This window comes from Colletotrichum aenigma (assembly GCF_013390185.1).
Source record: "Colletotrichum aenigma strain Cg56 chromosome Unknown KSG_Cg56_contig08, whole genome shotgun sequence".
Classification (NCBI taxonomy): domain Eukaryota; kingdom Fungi; phylum Ascomycota; class Sordariomycetes; order Glomerellales; family Glomerellaceae; genus Colletotrichum; species Colletotrichum aenigma.
The window spans coordinates 221,911-248,434 of NW_023500914.1; the positions used below are offsets into that span (position 1 = coordinate 221,911).

A 26,524-nucleotide genomic window follows, 5' to 3' on the forward strand; every position below is an offset into this window, starting at 1 on the left:
CAGCAATAGATTCAAGGAAGTCAGAATGATATTCACATGCGTTAGCTCGAGGCTTTAGTCAACATTGTATTACAAAAAGTTGTCCACATTGATTGTTTTCCAATGTTTCGAGTCCGCGTGGAAACCTCTCTCACACACCACCAGGCGCATACTCTTTCAAAGCCGTCGCCATAGGGGCAAAGTCAGCCCCAGCCAACACCTTCTCACTCGTCTTCCACCCCAAAGACCACGGTAACCTCTCTTCCACAAAGCTAGCATTGATCCAATCCCTCCTCGCCTTCCCATCCTCCACGCTTCCACCAAAAGCAGCCAGAATACCACTCATCTGATCAAAAGTAGCCTGAATCCCCGCCGCATCAAGCTCGAACTGCGGGTTCTCTTTCCTCGCATCCTCCAGCCTCGCTGCTCCCGCCTCAGCCGCCTGCTTCCAGGTGACGTACTCATCCGGCAACCTTGCCACGACTGTGTCCCAGATGGTTCGATTGAATTTCAGATTGTCACCTAGGGCGAGATCCCCGCGGCTCAGACTGCCATCATGGTCGAGGGGCTTCTGAGCGAGGTCGTCAAGGTGGAATGTCCCATTCACGCCGGTCGTGGCGTATCTGAGGGCGGCAGGGACGGGCCCGGCCGCGACAGCACGTGAGAAGTTGAAGGCTTGCATCTGTGCCACTGTGGCGCTCTCTTCTGTGATGAATGACCCATTGCGGTTGATGTAGCCGTGGTTGGCAAGAATGTTCAGGGCCGGACAGGGTGAACGGCGGTCGGAGGCTGCTGGCGGGATGTAGGGGTGCTCTGGATCTTCTATTTGAGCGTTTGCGGAGGTGGCTGCGAGGGCCATGCATACGGCTGCGAGTTTGAGTTGCATTGTGCTTGTCGGGGTGGACTTGTGAGAGTAGGTTGGTGTAAGTGTTGATGACGTTAATGTGGTTCCAATCCTAGTTACGAGGCCATCAAAAGCAGGAAAACGACTCAGGGTTGTGTGAAATCGACCGCTTGCTTGAGTTGATCTTGAGAACTCGCTATTACAAGATAGTAGAGCGTCTATTTCGTCCTTTTGAACTCCAATGAGGCCACGGGCAATCTGGATGACATCCGGTCCAAAAACATGGGGGATTAGAATACGTGCAATGGTATTGGCTGAAAAGTGTGGTCCTTGGTGACGACCTGCCTCGATTCAGGTCAAAATAGAGTTTCGATATTGCCCAGCCCGCTCTGCCGAGATCACCGAGAATGGAATTTTCGCTCTAATTGGCTTCTCGGCAAGCAAAAGACCACTGCAACACCGATGACAGCCCCTATTTTCTTCCCGAGACCGAAGAGATGCATAATTATATCCGATGGCTTTTGTACACTCTGTACTCGGCCGCCCCGTGGGTTGCCCCAGATGCGCGCAATTGGCAAGTCGTCTGTTTAGAGTGTTGGAGCGGGTTGGCATGCGCCGTTTCTACCGAGCAAAGCGAATGAGATTTCACCTTTAGTTCTTTATACCCATTGTACATTACCCCTGTTGGCATTGTTGTCGTTACAATTCCGATTTCGTTTCCTTTCAACGGCGACCAGGCATTCTTGTCAGGTTAGACATCTAGACCTTTCTGTTCTTTGCTCTCATTCAATTTCATCACCAAAATCCGTCAACTTGGCTTTCTTAACTTATAGGCTTTTGCTTTTGGCACGATGGTCATTATTTGGAACGTTGATACTCGTCTCAATAGCCTCATATTTGTTACTGCAGTGACCGCCTTCAGCCTAACGATGTAAATGAGATCCTGGCTATTTCTTTCAAAATGTTCAACGTCGATATCAAAACAAATATCATATCAGCTAAGTGAGGGCTGAAACCGTGCATTATAAACTGTATCTACTGTTCCATACACCCATTGGAGCTTTTGCTGGCAACTTGGTACCAGTCTCTTGTTACACACAAAGAACGCATATCGTGAACCAACTAATTGTCAACGATCCTGTTATGCGACAAACTAAGTACACGCAGACTCATTTCGTCAATATATGGAGGTGATTTCTGCTGTGCTATTTCATCATCTTCTTCTGAGTGAAAACGCAAGGGGCCCCCGCAAATCATGAAATTCCTTGGACGATTTATTTCCAGAGGATAATATTGGGCAGTTAGGAGACGGTGAAAATCACTTTCTCGAGGCAAAAAAGATGTCTCAACTACTCGCCTTAAAATACGCGTCTTAGTTACTCACAGTTCAAGCATGTCATTCCAAGAACACCTTGTCAATTCACGTTGCAAGTTTGGTAGGAAGCAGCACTGCGACGTCTTCATGACCCGGATCACCTCCTCTGCATCTCATGATGATAAAAAAACTTCTCGTCCAACTACTCCCGCCGTCTTGCTTCATCAGACATAGGGCCGAGACACTAACACGAAAGCACGCCGCGGAGTGATTAGCCAGTCTGTGCCATCATCGCCAAAAATAAATAAATCCACAAGATCGCGAAACGTGCTTTGGATAAAGCATCTTCCGCCATCCCTCGAAGCCGTCTTTTTTTTTTGCCCTCACCATCACACCGCCGAAATAGCGGCGTCCGTCCAGGCCCTCCAAGTCCCGATCTCTTCCTCACACCGCTCGGCTAGTGAAAGCCAAGACGGGCGGACGCCGGGTGATGCGCCCCGGGGGAGGGAGGGAAAGACTGCGCCCAGGAAGGAGCCTTGGTAATCCCGCCCCGCCCCAATTGCCGAATCAAGCCAAGGCCGGGGAGGGCCCCCCCTAGCAATTTTTTGACGACGGTCGTTAACAAAAAATGTCGAAAGCCCCCCGTGACGATGGTCCATGGTCGCGGCCGGGGGGCCCGACATGAAAGTGGTACGAAGACCCCGGTTTGGGAGTCAGCATGAATAATATGAAAGAACGCGTCGGGCTCCGATATGGGGCCCCATCGACCTCGGTCCGCTTTCCCCCGAACCGTCGGGCATTTTGGGGGCAGGCGCATTATTCAGTCGCATTATTATGTGCTTTGTTTTGTTTTTGTTCACAGCGGAAATGAGCCGAGCAGAGATTTTTTTTTTTTATGATTGTGAATTTATTTTTTCAATTACTGCTTAGAGAGTAGGTAGATAGGTTTAGGATATTGGGATATCATCACAAACGTGATCCTCCACATGCGCCATGCAACATTTCAAGACATTCCGCATTAACAAGTTTGACGCCCAGTAAAACACAATTGGGCTCAACTCCGCACACATACAAGTGCCTCTCCGTCAGAATACGGCACGGGGGGGTATTCCGAGTAAATATACTAGTATAGACAAATGATGATTGGGAGAAACAATTTAGACGTTGGAACCGCGGCGCTCGACCTGCTCGCCGTGGACCTTCTCGAGGACACCATCCTTGGCGACCTGGGCGGCGAAGGTCTCGTGGGGAACCCACTTGGCGGAGGTACGGGGGGTGGTCTCCTCCATCATCCTGTCGACCTGCTCGAGAGACAGACCCTTGGTCTCGGGAACCAGGAAGTAAGTGTAGATGAGGGCGCAGGTGCAGAGGGAGCCCCAGACGAAGAAGACGGAGGACTTGAGGTTGCCGCGCTTCTCACCGACCATGTAGGGGGTGATGACGGCGATGATGGTGTTCCAGAGCCAGTTGGAGGCGGTGGAGAGGGCGACACCACGGGAGCGGATGGGCAGGGGGAAGACCTCGCCGATGAGAATCCAGGCACCGGGGCCCCAGGTGGAGGCGAACCAGAAGATGAAGATGGCGATGAAGGCGATCTGGGCGTTGACGGCGGGAATGTTGTCGGCGATGGACTTGGTGGCGTCGGCAGGGTCGGGGTGGGTGTGGTTGAAGCCGACAGTGACACCGATGATGGCGACGAGGTACTGGCAGATCAACATACCGGCGGCACCCCAGAGGAGGATGGTGCGGCGACCGAATCTCTCGACGGTCCAGAAGGACAGAGGGGTGGAGCAGACGTTGACGAGGGTGAAGACCAGGGAGATCAGGAAGGTGTTGTCAATGGCGCCGGTAGACTGGAGGAAGGGGGTAGAGTAGTAGAAGATGAAGTTGACACCAGTCCACTGCTGCATCATCTGCAGAGAAGTACCGAGAATGGTCTTTCGCAGGTTGGAGTTGGACTTCCAGAGACCACCGCTGAAGCAGTTGGCCCAAGAGCCGAACCAGGTGGTGGAGGGAATGAGCTGGCGCTCATACTCCTCGTTGGCGACGATCTCGGCAAGCTCGACCTGGATGTACTCGGAGTCCTTGGGCTGGCCACGAAGGCGAGAGAGAGACTCGGTGGCATCCGCGAGGCGGCCCTTCTTGACGAAGTATCTGGGGGAGTCGGGAAGGAGAAACAGACCGCCACCGAGGATGATGGCCCAGGGGAACTGGATGGCGATGGGAATGCGGTAGGCACCAGTATCTTGGCGGTCCTTGGTCGCGTAGACAACGCAAGCAGCAAGCAAGAGACCGATGGTGATGCAGAATTGGTAGCCGGCGACGAGGGCACCGCGAACCTTCTTGGGGCACTGTCAATTGGGGTTAGCGTTGCTGTTGCTGGAGAATGGACGTTTGGGGAAGGGCGATGTCAAGACTTACAATCTCAGACATGTACAGAATGACAATGGCAGACTCGAAACCGACACCAAGACCGGCAATGAGACGACCAGCGACGATGGGACCAAGAGGAGCGCCAATACCGGTAAGCATCTGGATGACGACACCGATCATGTAGATGAAGCAGCCGAAGATGACGGTGTACTTGCGACCAATCCAGTCGGCGACATCACCAGCAATGAGAGCACCAAAGAATGTACCGCAGGAGAGAATAGAGACGATGAGAGACTGGTCGGCTTCGTTCATGGTATCGGCCTGGTCATTGCCCTCGACCTTGCGGATGAAGGCGAGGTTACCAATGACACCGTTGATGTATCCGGAGTCGTATCCGAAGAAGATACCTCCAAAGGAGGCGAAGGCGCAGATCACGTAGGCCTTCCAGGTGACGGGGGCCTCGATCTTGGAGACGTCCTCGGTGACGGCCAGGCCGACCGGTTCGCGGGTGACACCGCCGGTTTCCTTCTCCATGGTTGCTGTTGTTGTCGTTGATGTATTCGGAGATGAATAAACAAAGGACGAGAGGGGATCTTGTCGAGGGGGGCGTGAGGAGGAAAAGCTCGTGAGGAGGAAGGGGAGGAAAAGCGATGTAGGGAAGGGGAGATGGGAACCTTTTATCCCGTGTTACTCTTCGACGAGCCAGTCAGTTCGCGTCTGTGTCAGTTGGTCCTCTGCAAGAGTGCAAAAGGTGTGCGGTCTGTCTGGTCTGGTCTGGTCTGGTCGGATACCCGTCGAGGTGGCACCGAAGAATGGAACGTCAGGCAAGGCCGGTCTCCTCGAGGCGTGGTGTGTGGTGCTTCATCTCCCCATTCCGAGGGTCGATAGGTCGCAGTTCACGAGGGCGGGCTCCCATTGGGTTAGAGGCAGATGGCTAGCCGTCCCCATGTTGGAGCTCATGCTTAAGAAGGGCCGATAACTCTTGGGGGCTTTCCGACGAGTTGGGAAGGGGGCCGCGGGGCGGGCAGGCCACGGGGAAGGAAAAGGTGGGAGGACGAGGATGATGGGCCGGGGACTAGAGACGAGGAAAGGGAAAGGAGCGCGCTAGGGACTGGGACTGGGACTGGGACTGGGACTGGGTGGGGTGCATTGCAGATGTTCGTATGTACACACGTAGGTACACAAGTACCTTGTTTTGCTGACAGACTCTTCGTAATATTAGGTAGAACGGCAATAAGGTACCTCCCGCTGACTCCGTGCCTGATCTGCTGACAGCTTGATTCATTCATTGCTGGAAGGGCTGGAAGGGCTAGAAGGTAACGTATCGTGAGATCTTGTTTGCGTTGTTCGGCTATCATCTTCACCGGGAGAATAGATCTAAGTGAGAGCCGTTCATCATTAGAACATGCTCAGGTATTGTTGGAACATGTTCAGGACCACGGCACACCAGCCATAAACAGCACCAAAGATGCTCAATGATCACGCGGACATCAGACAAAGAGACTCTGCGTATGATCTACCTACCTACCTTACTTACTTTGAGTACCTACGATCCGTCTGCAATGTACAGCACTCACTCACTGGCACAACTGATGGACAGATCATCATGGCTAGCAGCCAGATCAGGCCTCAATACGGCACACACAGCGAGCCAGAAGCAAAGCTAGGTACCTATCTCAGTAGAGAGAGGGACCTCCATCTCCAGTTTAGCTGCCGCTACCTACCTTGTTCGGCAAAAAAAACGAACAAGCCGTCAGCGGCGGGCGGCGTCTGCCACCCACAGCGCTAAAACATTTGGAAGAGCGACAGTCTGACAGTGTTCTAGGTGGTTTGGGTGGCCAGCCATAGGGGTGGCCGGTCGTCTGAGGTGACTTTTAGCAGTCAGCAGCGCAGTGGTCCCCTGGGGAACAACACTGGGGCTCTCTCCAGGTCGCAGTTTTGCCCCCCGGGGACCCCCTTTCTCCCCCAGGACGGGCAGCAGTGGCTGGTTCTGCCCCCCCTCCAGGCCCTAGCTTGCCCCCTAGAAGCCTCCTGGTGTGGTGCGCGCAGGCTCCCGAGTCACGGGGTCACTCGCCTGGAGACCGCCTAAAAAAAAGAGTGCCTGCCCAGTAAAGAAGAAAAAAAGCTGGGGAAGAGTCGCCGTTGTCTCGCCGTCGCGTGGCGTTTTGCGGGGCGGCCTTCTGCTGTCGCCTATGGGTACGTACCTAAGAGGTTGTCGCTGTTGCGCGCTGGCGAATCGACGCTAGACTCGATCCAGATCCTTGACCTTGACCGCTCTCGGCTGTGGGGCCTCCTTAAGTGCCCATGTACGTACCTGACGCGATACGTACCTGACGCGATACGTACCTTACCGCGGCACCTTGCTGGGGTCGCCGGGATGCGCATGGGAAAATGGGATGAGCACGGGGACACCACGCGCTACAGGCCAAATTTGCGTGTCCCTTCTGACCAACATTTTTTTTCTTCTTTTTCTTTTTCCAAATCCCCTGCCCTCGTGTTGGCGCTGGTGCTGATCTGGCCGTGGTCTCGACTTTCATCCTGCCTCGGGCCAGACAGACAGAGACACAGAAAAAGAACCACATCAGAATTGTTAGTCAAAGTTGGCAGATTTTGTATGGGTCTGTAATCCCTTAGTCGGGGGGCTGTGATGACGGTAGTTCCGGTCATTATGAACGCAAGCTAAGGACCAAAAAGCCAATTCGAATCAATGACACGATGTCCCAGCCGCGGATTCAGTCGCGACTTCAATCGCAAATTGCCCTTGCACTCCGCCTCTGTCTGCCCAGAGCATGCGTCAGTGAAGAGTCTCGGCAGCCGAAAACGACCTCGTTCGTCGCAGACGTGCTGGGATCCTGGTAAAAACCCTACGGCGTAAACGCGGAACTTCACACACATGATCATGACGCCCGTCCACCGCAAGCGCGCAACAAGCGAATCTCAAACCTGGGGGTGGCCAATCCCCCAATCCCATCAACACCTCGACACCATCACCACCAACGCACCAATGCGGCGGGGGAGGAGGAAGGGGAAAGGGGACCAGCTGTCGTGCCAAGCCTGAACCTGCCGAGCTTGGCTCCGAGCTCGTGCAGAAACGCTGCATATGTATCTGCCTTACGATGTATGTATCCTTACACTTCCTTACGGATACAAGGGGGTGAAAGGCATGTAGCAATAACGGGAGGGAAAGACAACGCTCTCAAGCTCTGGAGCTCTCGGGCTTGACTCTCGTCACGTCAACGACATGATCCCGCTTCAGGACAAGCGCCAATCTGTCACCAGATTTCACGAGAGCCCCTTGTCTCTTGTCTCTGGTGTGTCATCGTCACCGTTTGGAAGTAAGTTGGATGTTGCTGATGTTGTTGAACCGGACTTGTCTTCATCCGTCCTCGCTCCCCTTCCCCCTAATCTCACGATGAAAATTTTGGCAGGTTTTTCTCAGTCCGTCCCTCCGTCTAATTTTCTCTCTCCAAGCGTCTTCACCCGCAATGGTGGGGTCCCCGAGGGGTTCCGACTTCCGAGCCAGCTGGAAATAAGAGTAGAGCGTGATGACTTGTAACGAAAAAAGACAACATTAAAAAAGTGCCCCGGAGATGGAGACGGAGAGGGGAATTCTGGAGCTTCACTTGGGGAAAGCGCCAGAGAAGCGCCGAGAAGTGCCCCAACCGGCCCCCGCCCAACCTGCGGCGCCGTCCTGTCGTCCTTCCCCGGCCGCCATCGTGGCGCTGATTGGCTTCGCGCCTCTCCCTTCTCTTAGCCCAATCCAAAACACCACCCGTCCCTGTCAGTTTGTCTCGCTTTGGCTTGCTCTCTGTCTTCCACGTCAACCCTCCGGCTGCCGGTTCTGCGGGCTGCGTGCTGACTCTGCCGCCGTCTCATCCCGTGATAGTGTCGCCAAACCATCAAATCAGATGCCTGTCCGTACTCGCGGAGGCATTCTACGTGCCCTAGGAATTGGGTGGTGAACACCAGCTGGACGAAGAGACACACAGACATCTGCCAAAGAATGCGGCTGGGCCTGTGCTTGCCGCCTCCCTGGCCAAACCCTTCCACTCCCGTCATCCAACAACAGCCTCCACGATTTTGGCACATGTCTTTGCTTCCTTTTCGATCAGCCCTTCAGCCTCCCTTCTGCGGCCTGCCCCTCGCTCGTTTGTGTGGTGTTTCGATGGACAGATTCAGGTCAGTACTGTACATGCGAGCATGCAACCCGATCCTCGTTCTGATCCTTGCCCCGGCGGGACTAATGATCCCAACCACTACGAACATGTACATACGACAAGCCGGCCGCCGAGACAGGCCACCGGTGCTCTCCCGCATGCTGCAGCGTCTCTTCCTCCGGACATGCGCAGCGTTACTCGGTTCCGTCTAGCTCGACTGTCCAGAGACAACTCAAACAACCAAACTGTCGTCTCGGTTAGGTTCCCAAGTCGAAGCTATTCGGGCCATTCATTCGAGCAGCGCCCTAAACTCGCCTTGGCTTCCAAGTCGTCGTCGTCGTTGTGCCTCACCACTACTGCCTAGTGCAACTGTTCCGGCCTTGCATGCCTCCCAACACGCAACCGTTCCATCCCATCCCATCCATCCATCCCATTTCGCAGGTCTACCTATCCGCACCTAACCATCCATCCCACCCTCTTTTCCCCAAACTCATTCCCCCAAATTCCCCATCATCCCTCCTCCAATCCCCGGTCCCGGCTCCATCTATGGGCCAATGCTCGGTGGTACTTGGGAACGCTAACTGCCTCCAGATCCCTCTCGATGCAGCGTCCTCTTGCTAAATTGGCCGAGTTCCTGTCCGCTGTGGAGCTCCTCCTCACACTCACATGCACCTCCAGACCGTCTCCGTCTCTCGACAGTCTGGAGATATCGGGGTCTCCAAGAAAAGCATCTCCCAGGAGGCCTGCCTAGCACCCATCTCCAGCTTTTCCACCCCGCGCTATCCAATCACCTACATGTTCGTTTCCAGATCCGTGGTTACTGGTCTGATGTCGGGGTTTGCGAACTGCGACGACGGCGACGACGCGCCATCGTCAAACAGGGAGAGCGGGCAGCGAGTATCGGCGTTCGTCAGAAGCCTCTGCTCCCTTCTCGGTGACTCTTGCTTCACTCTGTCCGTCGGGCCACGCCCGCTCCAACAAGAAAGCGAGCCAGTCACCTCGTACCATCTTACCGCCTGACTCGGTATGCGCCGCTGTTAAGGGGGCCCCGAGTTCGTGACCACGGCGTGACCAACAACAAGCCGCTGCCTTCGTCGTGCCTCCTGCGCCCGTCTCCAGTCTGCGCAACCAACTGCCCAGACCTCCCTCCCCCGGCTGTCGGGCTGTGGGTGCGTTCCGACCCATCCCCTGGTCGGCTCTCCGCCGCAGGTGCTTAGGTTTACCTGTCAAGGCCGTGACATCGGCCCGTCTTTGATGACGGCCCCATCGCTAGCGACCACCCCCGGGAAATCAGTAACAGGCGCCCTCTTTTGGCTCTTCTGGAGCCTGCTGCCTTGCTTTCAAAGACCCAAAATCACCTCGGCTTTCGGCCGAGTTTGGGACTGGTCTGGCCTCGTTAGAGTCTCCTCTTTCTTCCTTTGTTCTTTTCCCCATGGGCAACACACTGGCGCGACGCCGACCGCGTTTTCACCGTTCCACCTGACCGGCAGGGCTCCTCGTACGAGCGAGGGGCCGCCGCGCTTACAAACCGGCGGACGATGCAGAATTCTCATCACTCCACGGGGTCTCCGGACCATCACGGCTACGGATCACGGCTACGGACGCGTGGTCGGTCTCCGCTCGGAAGGATTTTTCTTACTCTCTCTGGCAGACCAATACCAAAAAAGGCTGAAAAGAGAGCAAGACCAAGAAGAGAGTCAAGATTGATTCACTCTCTCCACAGTGGAGTCTATGTCATTAGATCACCCCCTGAATCACGCGGCCCCCGGCGGGAAAACCAGGGAAAAACACAGACCCAAGACCGGAAGAGAAGCCTGGAAGACTCATCGTGAAGAATCCAATAGTGGGCCTCGCTCGCGCACGATGGCAATCACGTGCTGTCTCGGCCCAGACCTTGAGTTCGTCCGCTGTTTCCCTCCACCACGGGACCACCGCTCAAACACCAAACACGAAGTCTGCAATGCGCACCCCGGACCAGACCGTCCCATCCCATCCCATCCCCCATCCCATCCAACCCCCCCTAGGCCATCCCGAGTCCATGGACACGTGAGTCGCAGGGCCCGCATCGTGGCGGCGGCTCGTGTTTGTCGCGCGTAGGCCTGATTCCCAATGACACCGCGCACACACGATCGTTTTCTCTTCTCCCATTCCAAATGCCCATGATCTCGGCGTGCTGAAGCTGACGATGCGACAGGTGAGTCGAGCCAAACCATCGGATTCTAGCGCTGCGCTGCAATTGCCGGGGTTTTTGCAAAGTGCAAGGTCCCTGCTAGCCCCTGTTCGGACTCGCCGCCGAGCCTCGGATGTTGTAACCATCGTCATCGACATTCGTTCAGGTCTGCAGACCATCGAACCGTTGGTAGTTGTTCAGAAGTGTCTGGACACTAGGTAAAGCGCTTTACGGAGATCTTGCAATGCTCCCGGATGGCACAACTCAAATCGTCAACTCGCCGCTCCCCCGCCGTTGACTGTCCGATGCAGCCCAGAACGGTCTCTGCTTGCGGGGTTGAGGCTCAGTTTGCGGTAATGAGTGGCCCGATCAATGAGACACTGCCGATCTGGGGTCTGGCCGCCACCCTCTCGCGCCGGCGCGTCGTCGCACGCCGCCAAGCGCAAGCCGCTTACTCGGGCGTCGAACAAGCTATCGAGAGATCCAGTCCGATCCAACCCCAAGCAATAGACTTCTCACTGTCACCGGCCAGCCACCCAGCTAGAAGGCGCGCACTGTCGGAGAAGGTTGTCAGCCATCCCGATTCTGCTGACCATCCGGCCAGATTCTCCTCCCCGCCAATGCCCGTGCTCTGGGGGCGGCGTCAGGGTCTCTGGAGTTCGGCTGGCGGCGAAGCTATAGCCATTCAACTGGTATTTTTGCGTTGCACAGACTGCCCGTATTGGACATTCGACATCGCTGAGCGGTTGGTGTGCCACCGTTCTGGACCGCACCTTGCCTCGATGGAACAATTGGGGGGTCACACCAAGTTGTTGAAGCTCGCACAAGCGTGCGCCGGTCATCGACACCAAGAACTGGGTTCAGGTCTGTCAGAGTTTTCTCTCCTAGTTGAGAAACTACTGAATTGCCGGTGGTCTTCCTGATTGCGGGGTTGGCGTTAGTTCTTGGGATGCGAAAGCTCGTCGAGACGATTTCAAGTCCCGGGAAATGGAATCAATAGTCTCTTGCTGGGGTCTCGGTATGATTGCGTAAGAGCAGTCAAGTGACCCTCTCGATTCATACTCCGCTGATGAGCAACGCACAAACTGGCGCGATGACACGCGGCATCGTGAAATAAGGACATGGTGCTCAAACCCGCGAGCCAGGCACACACGACTTGCTGAAGCGGCGGCTTCGACCAACTCTAATGCAAGCCCATCTGCCGGTGCTCGGGGGTTTAAAGTGGCGATTGCATGGTGGCGCTCTTGGCCGTCAAACATGATCAAATACGTGAGATCGAGAGATGATGATGACGGCCAATGTTGACTCCTCCCAACTAACCCAGAGTACCAACCTCTGGTCCGGCTCTCGCCTGTACGTGATTGAACAGCCTCTCCAACGTAGACCTCATTCTCTCCACGTCCCGCGCCTCGCGACCCCATCGCCGAACCACCCTCAGCGCCAACCTGATCAAAGCTCTCCAATTCGGCGGCGCCCTCACGGGCCCGTCCCGCAGCCTCGCGGCAAGAATCATCAGTGCGCAGGAGAACGCCCTCCTCGCCACGAACCAACTGCCCCCGTGGCGATGGTGATATGCGGTCTTGACGACCATGGCAGAGCACGTATCCACGGCCTTCTGCGCCAGCTCGACAACCCTTGGATTCACCTCCCCGGGAGCGTGGAGCGCGCAGTATAGCAGCGGCCGTAGCGTCGCCTCGCGCCACCCCTGGAACCTGCCCTGCAGGTAGAACGCGAGCTCGTTGTCGGCGTGGCGGTGCTCGTCGAACTGAATCAGGGGCGGCAGGTGAGAATGCCTGTATTTGTGCTACCGTGCCAGCTCCTGCTCAACCTCATTTGATCTCATTGAAAGACATGGGACGAAGCGAACTTACAGCTGGGAAATTTCCTTCTCGAACTCGTCATACTGTCGAACTAGGAGCTGCTCGTTCTGCAGCCAGTACGTCTCGCCCTTGCGGTACAGCACCGCCATGGTGTCTTTGATGGTGCGCCGAAGCGAGATCTCGGCGAGATAGTACAGCCAGCTGCGCTCCTCCTCGACGCGCTGCTGGTCGTCGGACATGGGCGACCACGCGTAGTAGTCACCGGCGGCGGGCCTGGCCGAGGAGAGGGTCGACGGCGGGGCGGGGAAGGAGTCTGGGTAGGTGAAGTCCTCGAGGCCGCTTGATCTCAGGCCTAGAGTGGGCAGGATTTCGCTGGACGATGTCAGTATGATTTTATTCGACGGTGGGTTATGGGCTTTCGGGAATGAGGGCGGTACTTTTCGGCTTTGAAGCAGGACCAAAAGACACGCTGCTCGAGGGGCTACGTCGGCTCTTCCCTGCCACTAGCTGCCCTCCACGGCCGTCTGCCTCTCCGGAGGAGATGCGCTTGGAGACGCGTCGACGCTTGCTGGATGTAGAAACAAACTCTCAGAGGGCGTAAACGACACTTTTCGTACATGGAAGCTAGGAACAGGCATTGGATGTCGAGGATGGACGGGCCTAGTAGACCGATGCGTTTTGATGCGGCGAGGTAGTATGCATCTGCCACGCCGCAGTCCTCCGGCTCTATGATCGCAGGGAGGGGCATCTCTGCCACATCTTTCGAGGCGACTGTCATCGTAAAAGGGGTATCTTCGACGGGAGGGAGCCATGGTGTCGTAAGGCAAGCCAAGGCGCAGGCGAGTAACTGTGCAGCAGTCAGCATGACATTATATCAAGGCGAAAGGGAGTTCGCACCACTAAGCATGAGGCTGAATCCCATCCCACACCGTTTTCGGCCGCCCGCTTTGAGTAGGTTACTAGTTCCCTGCCTTCAAGGATGGGATTCCGCGGGTGGGCATGCATCAGGAACTTCTGGCACAGCGGCACGAATGCATCATCCCTTATCCCAGGTCCTGTAGCTGCTCCAGAAGAAGTCGACGACGGTCCTATCCTCTCCTCGACAGCTGCCGCATCATCCAGATCCGCACCAAACTCGAGTATAAAAGACTCGATCCTCGCATCTTCCTCCGGTATAAGCCCATCAAAAACAGGCCAGCGGAGCATCGACTCGCACCGCAGCGCAGAGTACAGCGTCCGCGATGTCTCTCCGCGGTCCGAGACCCCTTCTACGTCAAAACCTTGGTGTCTCGGCGATGGCACGGCGGCGTCGGTAGAGGGCTCCGGCTGATACGCGGCATACGCGGCCGTCGGCGCCAAGCCCCTCGGTGAGCTCTGGAGCATTTGTTTAATCTCATCCAGCCGCTCCAATATCACGGCACTGCCATCTTCCTCGTGGTTTCTCGCAACATTACCCCCGCCACCTTCTTCCTCGTCACCGTAGACACAAGTTGCGCGTTGCCGGCGGCAGAAGCCACATACCGGCCGGGCATTATCGCACTTCGTTTTGCGCAGACGGCAGAACTCGCACGCGGTCACGGCGCGCTTTCTCCGCGCGTATGCAGTTCCTCCCGCGGATTCTGTCGTCGTCTTGCGCCTCTTGTTCGCTGGTGGTCGTGGTGCATCTTCTGGCAACGGCGATGCGGAGGCCGATAAGGACGGTGAAGAGCTGGTGTTGTCATGACGTCGCCGTATACGTCGCGATGGTGCGTTGGCGTCGGGTTGGGAGGTGCTGATGAGGTCTGGAACACGCATGGTGCGTCGTAAGCTGGCTGAATCGGAGGAGACCTGTGAGCGCTTCGACGAGTGAGAGTGAGACTGGGTGTGTTGGTGAGATGCGACGGTGCGGGGCTGCCCCGGACTTTGAGCCGAGTTCAAATCCGGGGCGGAGGTGAAGAAAATGATGGGGCCCGCAATCACGACATCGCCCTGGTCCGATTCCTTGTTCCGGTGAAACTCTTTAGGCATACTATTCTATCTCATCATTCCGTTCTTCTTTTTGAGTCAATCGATGGAGAGAATGTAAGACTTTGAGATTATCAACGTACAGGTGGATAGCATACCATGTTTTTGCCTTTTCAAGCAAACAAATGCGCCGCTTACTCTACTAAGGCGTTTTGGGATGATCACCTCAGGGATCCCCCAATCATCTCGCCATCTCCAATCATGTTGACGTGCCATACACGGCCAAGTGCATTTACCACTGACGACTGCCTCCGTGAGCGCGCGTACCACGCGAGCCGGTGCAAAAGTCCTTTTGAGTTGGGTGATATGTATATGAGTCTAATGTTTGCATAGTCTTTCTCCGAATGGAAATCAACTCATGAAAAAGCCGTGATACTTGCCGTTGCAGAGTTATGGCTAATCGTACCACTTGTCCGTTGGGCAGTGACAACCAATTCGGTCCACGCATTGACTTTGAATGTCGCCCTTTCGATTTCACACTCCTTTTTGAAGATGAAATCTTCCACGTTCTTCCTGCAGCGATATTCCTGCTACTGATACCTATTCGACTTTTCTCGATCGTGCGAACTCCAGTAAAATTGACAACTTACAAAATCGCCTTGTTGAAATTGGTATGAGACCCCTCAAACATCAACGAAAACTCACTTACACAGCGGCAGGGGCTCTTGGCTGCGCTCGGTGCATTTCACCTAGCCTTCCTCATCGTCCAGACCAAGACACCATCGATCAACACAACGCTCTCCCTCGCCTCGGGCATCTTGACCTTCGTTGCCGTCCTCGCGGCATCACTGCACTCGATCCTCGAAGACCAGCGCTCAACACGCCCATCCGATCTCTTGATTCTCTACTTCTCGGCCTCAACGATTCTCGCTCTCCCTCGCCTTCGGACGCTCTGGCTCATACCTTCGGCCAGCACGGCGAAGGCACTATGGACGGCCATCTTCGTTCTCACGGCGCTCGTGGTACCTCTGGAATCAATTGGCAAGAAGAAGTTCCTACAGACAACGTACCAATCGCTCACTAAAGAGGAAGAGACCGGCTTCTGGGGTCGCAGCTTCTTCACCTGGCTCCTGCCGTTTTTCCGTCTAGGTTACTCTCGAGTGATCCACATCCATGACATGCCCGAAGTCGACGCAGATCTCACCGGTGAGACGGCAGGTCGGGCATTGGAGCTGTCTTGGGCAGCTCGCAAAGGCCAGAAACATCACGCCTTGCTACGCGCGAGCTGCCGTGCTTACCGCGGGACCATCTTCCTCGGGGTCGTCACCCGACTATTCCTCACGGCGTTCACCTTCTGTCAGCCCTTCCTAATCACAGCTACAGTGACTTTCATGCAAACCCCCAAAACCCCACAGTCCGAAAAGTACGGCCGAGCGCTCGTCGGCGCGTATGTACTCACCTACATCGGGCTTGCCGTATCGCGCGCAGCTTATTCTCGGCAGCAGTACCGCTTCACCACGATGATCCGCGCAGGCTTGATCGACATCGTCTTCCGCAAGACTGTGTCGCTTAAAGCAGACGAGTTGAAGGATAGCGCCGCGGTCACACTGATGGGCACCGACGTTGAGAGGGTTGTGACTACTTTTGCCATGTTTCACGAAATCTGGGCCTCGGTTGTTGAGGTCGGGATAGCGGTGTTCTTGCTGCAACAACAGATCCAGATTGCTTCCATCGTACCGGTCGTGATCTCAATATGTAAGCCTCGCTATCAGGCAACGGCTGCTTCTGACTTCTAACGAGCCTTCTTATTAGTTTGCGTTGTGGGAGTGGTCCCTATTTCGAAGACTATCGGGAGGGCCCAGACCGTCTGGATTGAGCGGCTGCAGAAGAGAGTTGCGGTCACGGCCACGGTGCTTGGCGACATGAAGGCCATCAAGATGCTTGGTTTACCCGAAGTCTTGTCTAGCGTCATTCTCCAATTACGACGCATCGAGCTCAGCGGTTCCGAGAAGTTTCGAAAACTTTTGCTATGGCAAGTCCTCGTTTGTAAGACATACATTTAAAGGCTTTCCTGAATGCTTGCTGACTCCCGCTTTAAGCGAACCTGCCCAACGAATTCGCACCATTCGCTACGTTCGTCATATACAGCATCATCGCCTTGATCACCAAAGACCAGACTCTGACTTCCACCAATGCTTTTACCGCACTGTCTCTCATCAACCTCCTGACTGACCCATTGCTGAGATTTTGTCAGTATGTTCCCAACATCGTGCAGGGGATCGCTTGCTTCACGAGAATCGAGGTCTTCTGTCTCAAAACCTCCTGGGCGCCGGAAAAGGGGCCATCCTACTCTGAAGCTGGCGCGCCTGGTAACAGCGACGTTGAACTTACCACGCAGACTACTGTCCAAGGCCCAGAGGATATCATCACCTCTTTCCAGGATGCAACTATTTCATGGTCCTCTGAGACCGACGTTGTTTTGAGTCATCTAAGCTTGCGTATCAAAAGAGGCATCACCATGGTTGTTGGGCCGGTAGGCTGCGGAAAATCTTGCCTACTTGAAAGTATCTTGAGCGAGACGACTCTTCGTAGCGGCTCCCGTACAGCTCCTGTACTGAGCATTGCGTACTGCTCGCAGAACCCGTGGATATTGAATAACACAATCAGGCACAACATCACTGGCGGGTTGGAATTTGACGCTAAATGGTTTGAGCGTGTGCTGTGGCTGTGTTCTCTCGCGGACGATGTTAGGAACATGCCGGAGGAAGACGCATACAATATTGGAAGTAATGGCGTTGGGTTGAGCGGAGGGCAAAAGCAGCGAGTGGTAGGTTTGTACGTTTTTCATTTGAGAGAATCTTGCTAATCCCCATGGCAGACCTTAGCTCGGGCTATCTACTCTAGACATCTAGTGGTGATTCTAGACGACACGTTCAGCGGCCTTGACTCTAGGACCGTTGGTCGGATATCGACTCGTCTATTTGGTCAAGATGGACACTTCCGGCAGAACGGTATCTCTGTCATTCTCGCAACTCACACACGTAAGCAGTCGCAGCTCATCCGCAACATGTTGAGCGCTCGCTGAATCTTGACGACCAGGCCACCTTCTACGATTTGCTGATGAAGTCATTGTCCTTGAGAATGGCGGAATCCTCAGCCAAGGCCCATACGAAAAGGTTCTCGCCACATCAGCAGACGTAGTCGCGACCTCAGTGCCAGCAGATGACTCGGCAGACTCCATTTCCGAACAAGACACCGTGCCATCTCCAAACGTGGAAAAAGAAGGCAACGTCGTTGTCTCTGACAACAATGAAGCCGATCGGCTGCGGCAAAATGGGTCGTGGCTAGTCTACAAGTACTACTTTGAGCAAGGAGGATGGGTCGCTTTTGGCCTTTTTCTGGCTTCTACAATCACCGAGTCTTTTTGCGCCGGATTTACAAGTACGTCCGCTCCAACGCGGTTTGAAAGTATAACAGGCTTGCTCACTGAATCTGTGTTCCAGCAATCTGGTTCCAATGGTGGGTTGAAGCCAACGGAGAGGAGCCGAACCAAGACCTTGGCATGTACCTAGGGGTCTATGCTTTGTTGTTTCTGACCAACATGTTCGCGCTTATTTTGGAATGCTGGTAAGCCATTTGATCAAGAATCATCCCAACCATAGAATCACAACTAAGCTTGATAGGGTGATGTTTATCCGCATCATCAACAACACCGCGACAGGTCTACATGCAGATCTCCTTCAGACAAGTCTAAAGTATACATGATAGGGAGAGCTCGCATGCAATCTCACACTGACAAGCCTGCAGGGCACCACTTAGCTTTTTCCAGTCAACAGATACTGGTTCCATCACCAACAGGTATGTGGAACGTCTCTACTTCCATAGTCTATGTTACTAACAGCCCTTATAGATTCAGCCAGGACCTTAACTTAGTGGACATGACTTTGCCATCAAATGCTATCAATTTCTTCACCAGTAAAGCAATTTTAACGCAGCACAACATCAGGTGATATACTGACATTTACTAGACTCATGCGCATGCGTCATAAAACTCATAATTCTCTGCGTCCTCGGAAAATACCTCGCATCTTCCATCCCCCTTCTCGTGGCAGTCCTCTTTTTCGTCCAGCGCTATTATCTCCGCACCTCGCGCCAAGTTCGACTTCTCGACATTGAAGCCAAGGCACCCATGTACACACACTTCCTCGAGACTCTTAAAGGTGTAGCGACCATACGCGCATATGGATGGGAGAGCAACTTCGAGGCTCAGGCCTCGTCTCTTTTGAACCGCTCACAGAAGCCGCACTACATGCTTGCTTGCATCCAACAGTGGCTGGCGCTGGTTCTGGACTTGGTTGTCGGCGCCCTCGCCCTCATCGTTGTTGCGATGGCCACTTCACTAACGGACAAGTTTACCCCTGGAGCTGTCGGTGTGGCAATGGTTTTAGTGCTGGGTTTTAACTCCGATCTTGCAGTGACTATCAAGAACTGGACAGCATTGGAAACTTCTATCGGGGCGGTGTCGAGAATCAGAGAATTCGCAAACGAGACACCATCTGAAGAACGAGAGCTTGGCAGCAATGGTGCACCTCCAGCAGGATGGCCACTGAAGGGTGCTATTAAGTTCGAGAACGTCACTGCTGGATATACGTGAGTCGCTCTTCGATTAAAAAGACTGTGCAGCTGATGACTGACACAATCTGTAGTGCAAATGCCGCGGCGACATTGAAGAGCCTCTCCCTTGACATTTCCCCTGGTCAGCGGATTGCCGTATGTGGGTCATCAGGCAGCGGGAAAACGTCACTTGTTCTCTCGTTGCTGCAAATGATCGAGGTAACGGATGGTAGGATCTTCATAGACGGCATTGATCTCTCCACTCTGGAGAGGTCTGCAGTCCGTTCGCACGTCAATGTCATCCCACAAGAGCCATTCTTCATGCCTGGAACTGTGCGTTTCAATCTCGATCCTCACTCACGAGCAAGCAGCGAGGGAATCAAGACTGCTCTCGATAAGGTTGGGCTTCTAAGTAGAATCGGCATGGCAGGCGGTCTTGACGCTGAATTGGAGGCGGATGGCTTCTCGGTGGGCGAGAGACAGCTTCTTGCGCTTGCTAGGGCTATCATTTCCAACAGCCAGATACTGGTTCTTGACGAAGCTACAAGCAGGTAGGGTGTTACATTTCTCATCTCATTTGCATGCAAGAAACTAATGCGCAATTTTCCAGTGTCGATCAGGAAACCGAATCCATGATGCAAAGTATCATTGATCGAGAGTTCTCTGAGCAGACAGTCATCTCTGTCATCCATCGCTTGCGATTTGTTGAGAACTATGACAAAGTCTTACTTCTAAATAGGGGAGAGATTTTGGAATGGGATACCCCGAGAAGCCTATTGATGAGGGATTCTGAGTTCCAGAAGTTTTTCACATCGACGCAGAGCTCTCATTGAAAAAGTAATGATCAGGAAACCACATGATGATAGAAAATAATTGACGGATCCAATACCCTACAACTCAATTATCACAATGTGCACATAAAGTCATTACGAGACTTGGATATTTAACACCTTCAGTTAGCGCGCTTAGGTTGTGGCTGTTTCCGTGGCTTACTAGAAGATGGATGCAAAGTCAGTCAATGCAGATCATCTAGTACTTATGGACAACATAGGTATTGTACTATAAAACATGAAATCTTTTCATGTTGAACAGCAAGATAGCTGTCCCTGATCACTGCTACTTTGTATACAAGAGTATCAATCAGCCGCGTCATTATTAATTAATTTCCTATTATCAGCCTTGTCTAGCAGCTTCGAGACGGTTAAAAACTGGAGCAAAAATTGAGGAACAGGATTCATGTTTTTTTGGTCAAGTTTAACTGAGGACTTTGCCAGTCAGAATCTCATATCCCGTCATGCTAGACGCATCAGGCAATGACCTCTCACGATAACGGCAGTACCACGCCAACAAATCTGGAATGGTGTCGAAAACTTCTTGGCCGTAGAGATCATTCAGCATGTACCTCCAGGCCCATGGCTCGGTGGAAGCGCTGGCTTCGTCATTCTCGGCAGCCCTCCGACAGTAGACAACGTAGGACCAACAGTCATAGCCAGCGCCCGATTCCCATCCCGCGGCAAAGTCCCAACAACTGGCAACGTGCTCCTCCAGCCACTCTGGACTCTTTATTGTGTCAAGAAGATACTTCTCAGTCTCGGTAGTGACCTGGATATACGGCCAGGTCCAAAACGAAGCTTGGTACTGCGACTTATGCTCCGTCATGCCGGGCCCTGTAAGGGCGCCGATTTGTTTTGCCAGGAGGCGGAACTCTTCTGGAAAGTTAATTGTCTCTCGTACCTGCTCCCGACACGACCTCTTCAAGCCCTTTTCCATTACTAGGAAGTAGTCCTCGAGATGAGCTTTCTCCTTTTCGGAAGGCACACCACCGCCTGTACCGTCCATATCGTAGATGGAGCATAGTTCGTCCCAGCGGGTGAGGATTTGAGCTGGTGTAGAGACGAAAGTCCCAAGCCGTGTGTCAAACATGGGCCAAAGGCTTTGTATTCGCAGGTCGTTGATGTCTTCGTTACCCTCATCATACTCCTCGTCATCCCCTTTTTTGAGATGTGCGTCGGCGACCAGAGATACTAGTAGCCACAGTTAGAAAGGTTTCACTCCAGGGCATGTTTTGCGAACAAACGCACCGTAAACTTCGATAACACGAGGATTATGGTTCGAGATGTGGGATCTATAGGCCGCGACGGCGGCATTAATCTCCTCGGGAGTCGAGTACATAGTGGCAGGTCGAAATGGTTTCTTGAGCCTCTGCTGCTGAAATAGAAATCGGAATATGCCTTACGACAGGGCTGGTGGGTTTGACTGGGCTTTTTAAACTATGCTGCTCTGGGCGCTGGTGGTTTGTATGGCTGGTGCCTGGCCCTGTGCCGCAGCGGGGACCAGCACCTAGATCGGTGTCATGTAGGGGTGTTACAACAACCTAGGTACATGGACAGATGAAAAACAGACATAAACAGTGTCAAAGCGCGAAGTGTTGCATTGTCAGGACATATCCGTGTAGGACGTTGTGTGATCGGTGACGCTTTGGCGCGTAGATTCTGATTCGTCGTTGTTTGAAATATCCCCTAGTTACTCTCTCGGCTTGGTCGAGCCCAGTTCCAACTGTGCTACATGAAGGAGTACCAGTCACCCTCATCATCATCAATTGACTCCCCGTTGTCAGCTTTTTCCAACAGCTCCTGAACTGTCCAAAGCTTGAACGGAAAGCCGGGAACCGTGTTCGAGTTCTTGAAGTCCTTTCCATGAAGCAGATGGGCTGCGCAAGCCTCGTAGTTTTCGTAAGCATAGACCTCGGGATCATGCTTCAACAACCATGCCCCCGTGAATTTGGCAATGCTTCGGGGATTCTTGACAGCCTCATTCCAGTCGGCGCGATGGAAAGCCTCCCTCGATTTGAAGCCTATCTTCTGAGCACAGGCTGTTCTCTCAAAGCTAGACTCATCGTCAGGAAGAATGGCTCAGATGGAGAGACTGTCAGTAGGATAATGTGGGATTCACTCACCGGAGGTGGTTGTGAACCTTGGTGGCGATGTTAGCTGACTCCTTGCCGCCCATCTTTAGGCAGGCTGCAAGAGAGAAGGCATCCTCAAGGGCGGTTGTGGCACCAAAGCCGGATGAGGGCAGGAAAGAGTGTGCTGAATCACCGCATTGCACCACTCGGCCCTCGTCAGAGACCCACTTTGGCTGGGGGTCCCGAAAGCGCAACTTCCAGTCAGTGGCCTCATTGTTGGGAGTGGATTTGATGACCTCGTGGACGATAGGTGCCCAGTCCTAGACATATCGAAGCGCTCCTCTGGAATCCACGACACGGTTCCAATCCTCGACAGCAGAATCTTCGTCACGATGCGTCAAGCCCCAACTGAATTCAGTGGGCGACAACCCGATGAAAAAGTGAGCCCCGGGACCAATGTGCAGAGAGGTCCAGTCTCTCTTGTCTTTGAAGAATTCTGCAAGAGCAGGGCTTTCCAGTGCCTTTTCTGCGGGATAACTGGTCCTGTACAGAGCATAGCCAGAACTGATTGGCTTCTCCTTCGTGCCAGTCACAAGACTCCATGACTTGGAGCCTACACCATCTGCCGCCACGACAATGTCTGCGGTGAGCTTGCGTCCGTCAGAGAGGATGACGCCACCCAGGTCCTCTGTTTCAAAGAACTCGTCAACCTCTTGACCCCTATCAATTGGAATGCCAATTTCGGTTGCATAGTTGAGGAGTAGCTCGTAAAACTCCCTGCGGCTAACCGATACCGTGGGAACGTCCCGGGAGCCAAGCTGGGTTCCGAATAGCTTCTGGCCGCTAAACTTAAAGAACTGAAACTCGGCCGAGATGGCAACCTTGTGCAGTCTGTCCATGAACCCAGGCCATCTAGACGGGGTATGCAGTCCGGGCGACTGAATGAAGAAGATCTCGCCTGACGACGAAGAAGTTAACCAACTAAACCAAGCCATGTTGCTTTGTTACCAAACACCCTTCACTCACCGTAATCTCCCGGATTGGCACGTTTCTCTAAGACCTTGACAGTATGGCCCTGACGGTGAGCTTCAATGGAAAAGGCCAAACCGGCGATTCCAGCGCCCACAACCAAAACCGAAAGACCAGAGTCAGGAAGGCGTTCCATAGCGTTGGACTTCAGCTCGCTTCAGCAAACTTGAAATATAAAGAATGATCGATGAAGATTTGGGCTGGAAATGGTCTGCGATGAGCACTCTCTAAAGATGAATGATCGCGAGATGTGGTGATTTTGAAAGAGAGCAGCAGGTCCTCTCCGTGCTGCGAAGGCCATCTTTAAGAGCGCACCAGCTTCATGCCTCGCTAGCTGTTTTCAAAGTCCGGACTTTCGGAGATTCATGAATTCTGTATTGAGCCGAACAACGAGGCAAGAAGGGGTGAACTTGTTCCCACTCTCTCTCGCGAGATCTCGCGAGATAGACTCTACAACTCCTGACTCGAATGATCTGCTGGTTCCCGTCTTTTCGGAGTGGGTAGATAGCGTAACGATCTGTAATAACCCAATCATGTTTGCAGCATGATCAGTGAACCTAGAGGATGAACCGGTTTTCGGTCTAGTAGTGATCCCGTAACCCCTGGTAGTTTTCTCAAACCCTTGGTGCGTGTACTAGCCTTGCGTTTAGTAGGAAGACGGTGTCCCTCGCGTTTTGTCATCAAAGGCGTGCCGCTGAGTAAGCTCGCGCGTCTATAAACGCGAGCTCCTCCAAGAAGTACGCAACCTCAAACCTTGCATGGCAGGGTGCATGAGTTTCTAGAGTAGAATCTTATCAGGTACCCCATGAAGTGACGGAAAACGCATAGATCTCACTGCCAATATGAAATAGTCTTTCTTCAATGAACGGGGACGGTTGATAACAGTCTTCTACCAGTATGAGGGTTTGGAGTCAAGGGCAAAGCTCAATACGTCCATATCAAGAATTACTATACTGTCTGAGTAACCCCCCATCCTCCGTTTGAGTGACAATGTATTGCTGAAAGAAGCATTGGTGGGCATGTACTATCCCGAAACTCATGCTATGGATTGCACAGCGTAGAATTTCAACTGAGTAAACTCGGTGACTAATTGCCTATTTGAGCTACCGTCGAAACAAGCGCGTGGGTCGATGCGATGGCGGCGTCGGGCGGCGCGATTTGTGCACCGAGCTCCGTAGGTTCATTCTAAGTAGCTTATTTGCCTCTCTATTCGCAGGACTCGTAAGCGTGAATCGCATGTGTGAGATGTTTGCAATCATTCAGATTAGAAACTGATTTGATTCCACCGACAAGGAGTGTATGACGCTAGGCCGAACTCTGTAAAATAACCGGTCTGTTAGGAAGTCATAATCACAGGATGAACACATCCGTCAATTATTCTGCGGTGGTCTTTGGATGAAATCATAACGCCCAGTTTTCTACCTAACCTTCCAAATCTGTGGTTCCGTCCATTGTGGGTAGCGTGCTAACAGTCAGTGTAAGCACAACAGCACTGCATCTTAATCCCAATCAACTCCATGAGTTATGTCGGATGGCTCTAGAGAGACGGCGAAGTGTGCAAGGTCTTCTTACCGCCGCCCCCCGCACTAGGCCGAGGCCCGTGACCCGCTAACCATTACATTAACCCATGGCCATTGTGCGCTTTTGACAATAAGCACCTACAACACACTGCAGCTCTGTTCAAGCGGTTATTACAGGTGTATCGAGGCTCTGAAGCTAACTCAAACAACACCTGCGGAGAAAGACCGTATTAGACTTAACCTCGAAGAATCGCGTTCATATCGGAACTGTTAAAGATCAGATACTTGTCAATCAAGATGCGAATAACGCCTCAATCTGACTTAATGAACGTGTCGGGTACATAGGCGGTTCGGTAATGTCCAACGACCTCTTGATGCCCACTTGATTTGTACTTGATGCCATTGCCTTTCGACTGCTTGTTCAAGAATCATTTGGGGTGGACACTGTGGACGCTACGTACAAGGGGTTTCGGTTTTTTTTTTCAGCGTTGCGTTTAGTGTCCGCTAACTTGAAAACCCCCTAAATCACCCTAAACTTCATACCTTAATAACTCTATGCGTATATAATGCGTGAGAATAAAAAATATATCAATCGATAGCCTTAAATTAGGCGGTTATAATGATCTACTTTTTATTTACGCGCATTACGTACGCATAGAGTTATTAAGGTGTGAAGTCTAGGGGGGTTTAGGGGGGTTTTAGGCTAGCGGAAAATTTTCCTTCCGGGTCAAAGTCGGGGGCGGACGCTGTCAACGCAACGGACTGTAGAGGAAACGACAGCTTGCTGATTGTTCTTAAATCGGCGTGACTAGTCAAGGCTGTGGAGGGTCTAAGATTTTGCTCAATTTCGATGCTATCGAGATGATGCAATACGAAGAAGTAGGGTCCTTGGTGGCTTGACCGCCAATCATAGTACGCGCCCAGTAATTTGGCTGTCGCGCAAGGTATCTCTCTCGCGCACGGACCCTGGAGATGGATCGTGCAGGAAGAGTAAGGTAGGTCCTGTCCATTCAGTACAAACACCTCGCCTACCTTGAGTGGTGATACACAAATTCATAGAAAAGAATGGGAACAAATTCTCATAATGCAATTTTGGTTCAGTAGCAAGCTTTTCCCCGCGTCTCCAAGGGTAGAAATTGGAAGTAGTTTAGCCCTTGCAAACGCCCTCTTCTTCATCTATCTCCCCTTTCGCCTTTTCTCCAAACAACTCTGCCACCTTGGATACGAGCTCACAAACCTCAACCGATCCCAACGAGAAAACACCATCTTGTCATGGAATTTCTTTCAATGTCCCGAGAGGAGGTTCAACTTCGCATTGCCGAGGTTCATAAAGTGACTGTTGGCGCTGCTATTCTTCAGCAGGGAGACTCTGGGCCTACTGTACTTCTTCTCAAGCGAAATCCAGCTGAGAAGTACTACCCGGATGTCTTCGAACTCCCAGGAGGCAAGTTTGATGCTACAGATGGCACTGTTAATGATGCGATCATCCGCGAAGTCTTTGAAGAGACACAATTGGCCGTGGTAGAGGTCATATCGCCGCTATCTCGCATAACTTACACCACCGAGAAGCTGGAGAAGAGCCCGACGGATCAAGGAACAATTGTCAGATGTCGTGCCGTGCAATTGAGCTATGTCGTGAAAGTCGCAGAGAACAACTTTCGAGTCAACAAAGAGGAACATTCTTGCGGAATCTGGGCGAGCTGCGACCATCTTGACGAGATTCCAATCACCTCAGATATGAAGGCGTTGGTATTGGAGGCGCTGGAGTTGGCACGCGCACACACCGCATCAAATAAGTAAGCTACTGCGACTTTGAGACGGTCCCAAATAGCATCTGGGAGGTATGTTCAGGCA

The 26,524-nt window shown here is 53.1% G+C and overlaps 7 protein-coding genes across 7 annotated transcripts; 2 read left to right on the forward strand and 5 right to left on the reverse strand.

The window, feature by feature from the left end:
* Positions 1–130: 130 nt before the first annotated feature.
* CGCA056_v011609 (putative sterigmatocystin biosynthesis peroxidase stcC) lies at positions 131–865 on the reverse strand (the record flags this gene model as incomplete). The annotated part of the gene is made up of 1 exon (XM_037326855.1): positions 131–865. One exon carries the CDS (start codon positions 863–865, stop codon positions 131–133), a length of 735 nt encoding a protein of 244 aa, XP_037174765.1.
* Positions 866–3,295: 2,430 nt separating this feature from the next.
* On the reverse strand, positions 3,296–5,045 carry ecdD-2 (Major facilitator-type transporter ecdD; the record flags this gene model as incomplete). The annotated part of the gene is made up of 2 exons (XM_037326856.1): positions 3,296–4,489; positions 4,560–5,045. The coding sequence occupies 2 exons, from the start codon at positions 5,043–5,045 to the stop codon at positions 3,296–3,298; spliced, it is 1,680 nt and encodes a 559-aa protein (XP_037174191.1).
* A 7,179-nt stretch (positions 5,046–12,224) lies between these two features.
* CGCA056_v011611 (uncharacterized protein) lies at positions 12,225–14,665 on the reverse strand (the record flags this gene model as incomplete). Its single annotated transcript, XM_037326857.1, has 5 exons — positions 12,225–12,231; positions 12,284–12,631; positions 12,710–13,030; positions 13,276–13,505; positions 13,556–14,665. 5 exons carry the CDS (start codon positions 14,663–14,665, stop codon positions 12,225–12,227), a joined length of 2,016 nt encoding a protein of 671 aa, XP_037174589.1.
* Positions 14,666–15,054: 389 nt separating this feature from the next.
* On the forward strand, positions 15,055–19,771 carry atnG-1 (ABC transporter atnG; the record flags this gene model as incomplete). Its single annotated transcript, XM_037326858.1, has 12 exons — positions 15,055–15,273; positions 15,322–16,357; positions 16,415–16,648; positions 16,702–17,429; positions 17,481–17,643; positions 17,702–18,043; positions 18,106–18,229; positions 18,286–18,357; positions 18,410–18,460; positions 18,513–18,577; positions 18,631–19,252; positions 19,309–19,771. The coding sequence occupies 12 exons, from the start codon at positions 15,055–15,057 to the stop codon at positions 19,769–19,771; spliced, it is 4,119 nt and encodes a 1,372-aa protein (XP_037174192.1).
* A 699-nt stretch (positions 19,772–20,470) lies between these two features.
* On the reverse strand, positions 20,471–21,388 carry CGCA056_v011613 (uncharacterized protein; the record flags this gene model as incomplete). The annotated part of the gene is made up of 2 exons (XM_037326859.1): positions 20,471–21,240; positions 21,298–21,388. The coding sequence occupies 2 exons, from the start codon at positions 21,386–21,388 to the stop codon at positions 20,471–20,473; spliced, it is 861 nt and encodes a 286-aa protein (XP_037174590.1).
* A 389-nt stretch (positions 21,389–21,777) lies between these two features.
* fsr3-0 (FAD-dependent monooxygenase fsr3) lies at positions 21,778–23,286 on the reverse strand (the record flags this gene model as incomplete). Its single annotated transcript, XM_037326860.1, has 4 exons — positions 21,778–22,102; positions 22,173–22,441; positions 22,496–23,079; positions 23,148–23,286. 4 exons carry the CDS (start codon positions 23,284–23,286, stop codon positions 21,778–21,780), a joined length of 1,317 nt encoding a protein of 438 aa, XP_037174193.1.
* Positions 23,287–25,942: 2,656 nt separating this feature from the next.
* CGCA056_v011615 (uncharacterized protein) lies at positions 25,943–26,470 on the forward strand (the record flags this gene model as incomplete). The annotated part of the gene is made up of 1 exon (XM_037326861.1): positions 25,943–26,470. The coding sequence occupies one exon, from the start codon at positions 25,943–25,945 to the stop codon at positions 26,468–26,470; it is 528 nt and encodes a 175-aa protein (XP_037174194.1).
* Positions 26,471–26,524: the final 54 nt, after the last annotated feature.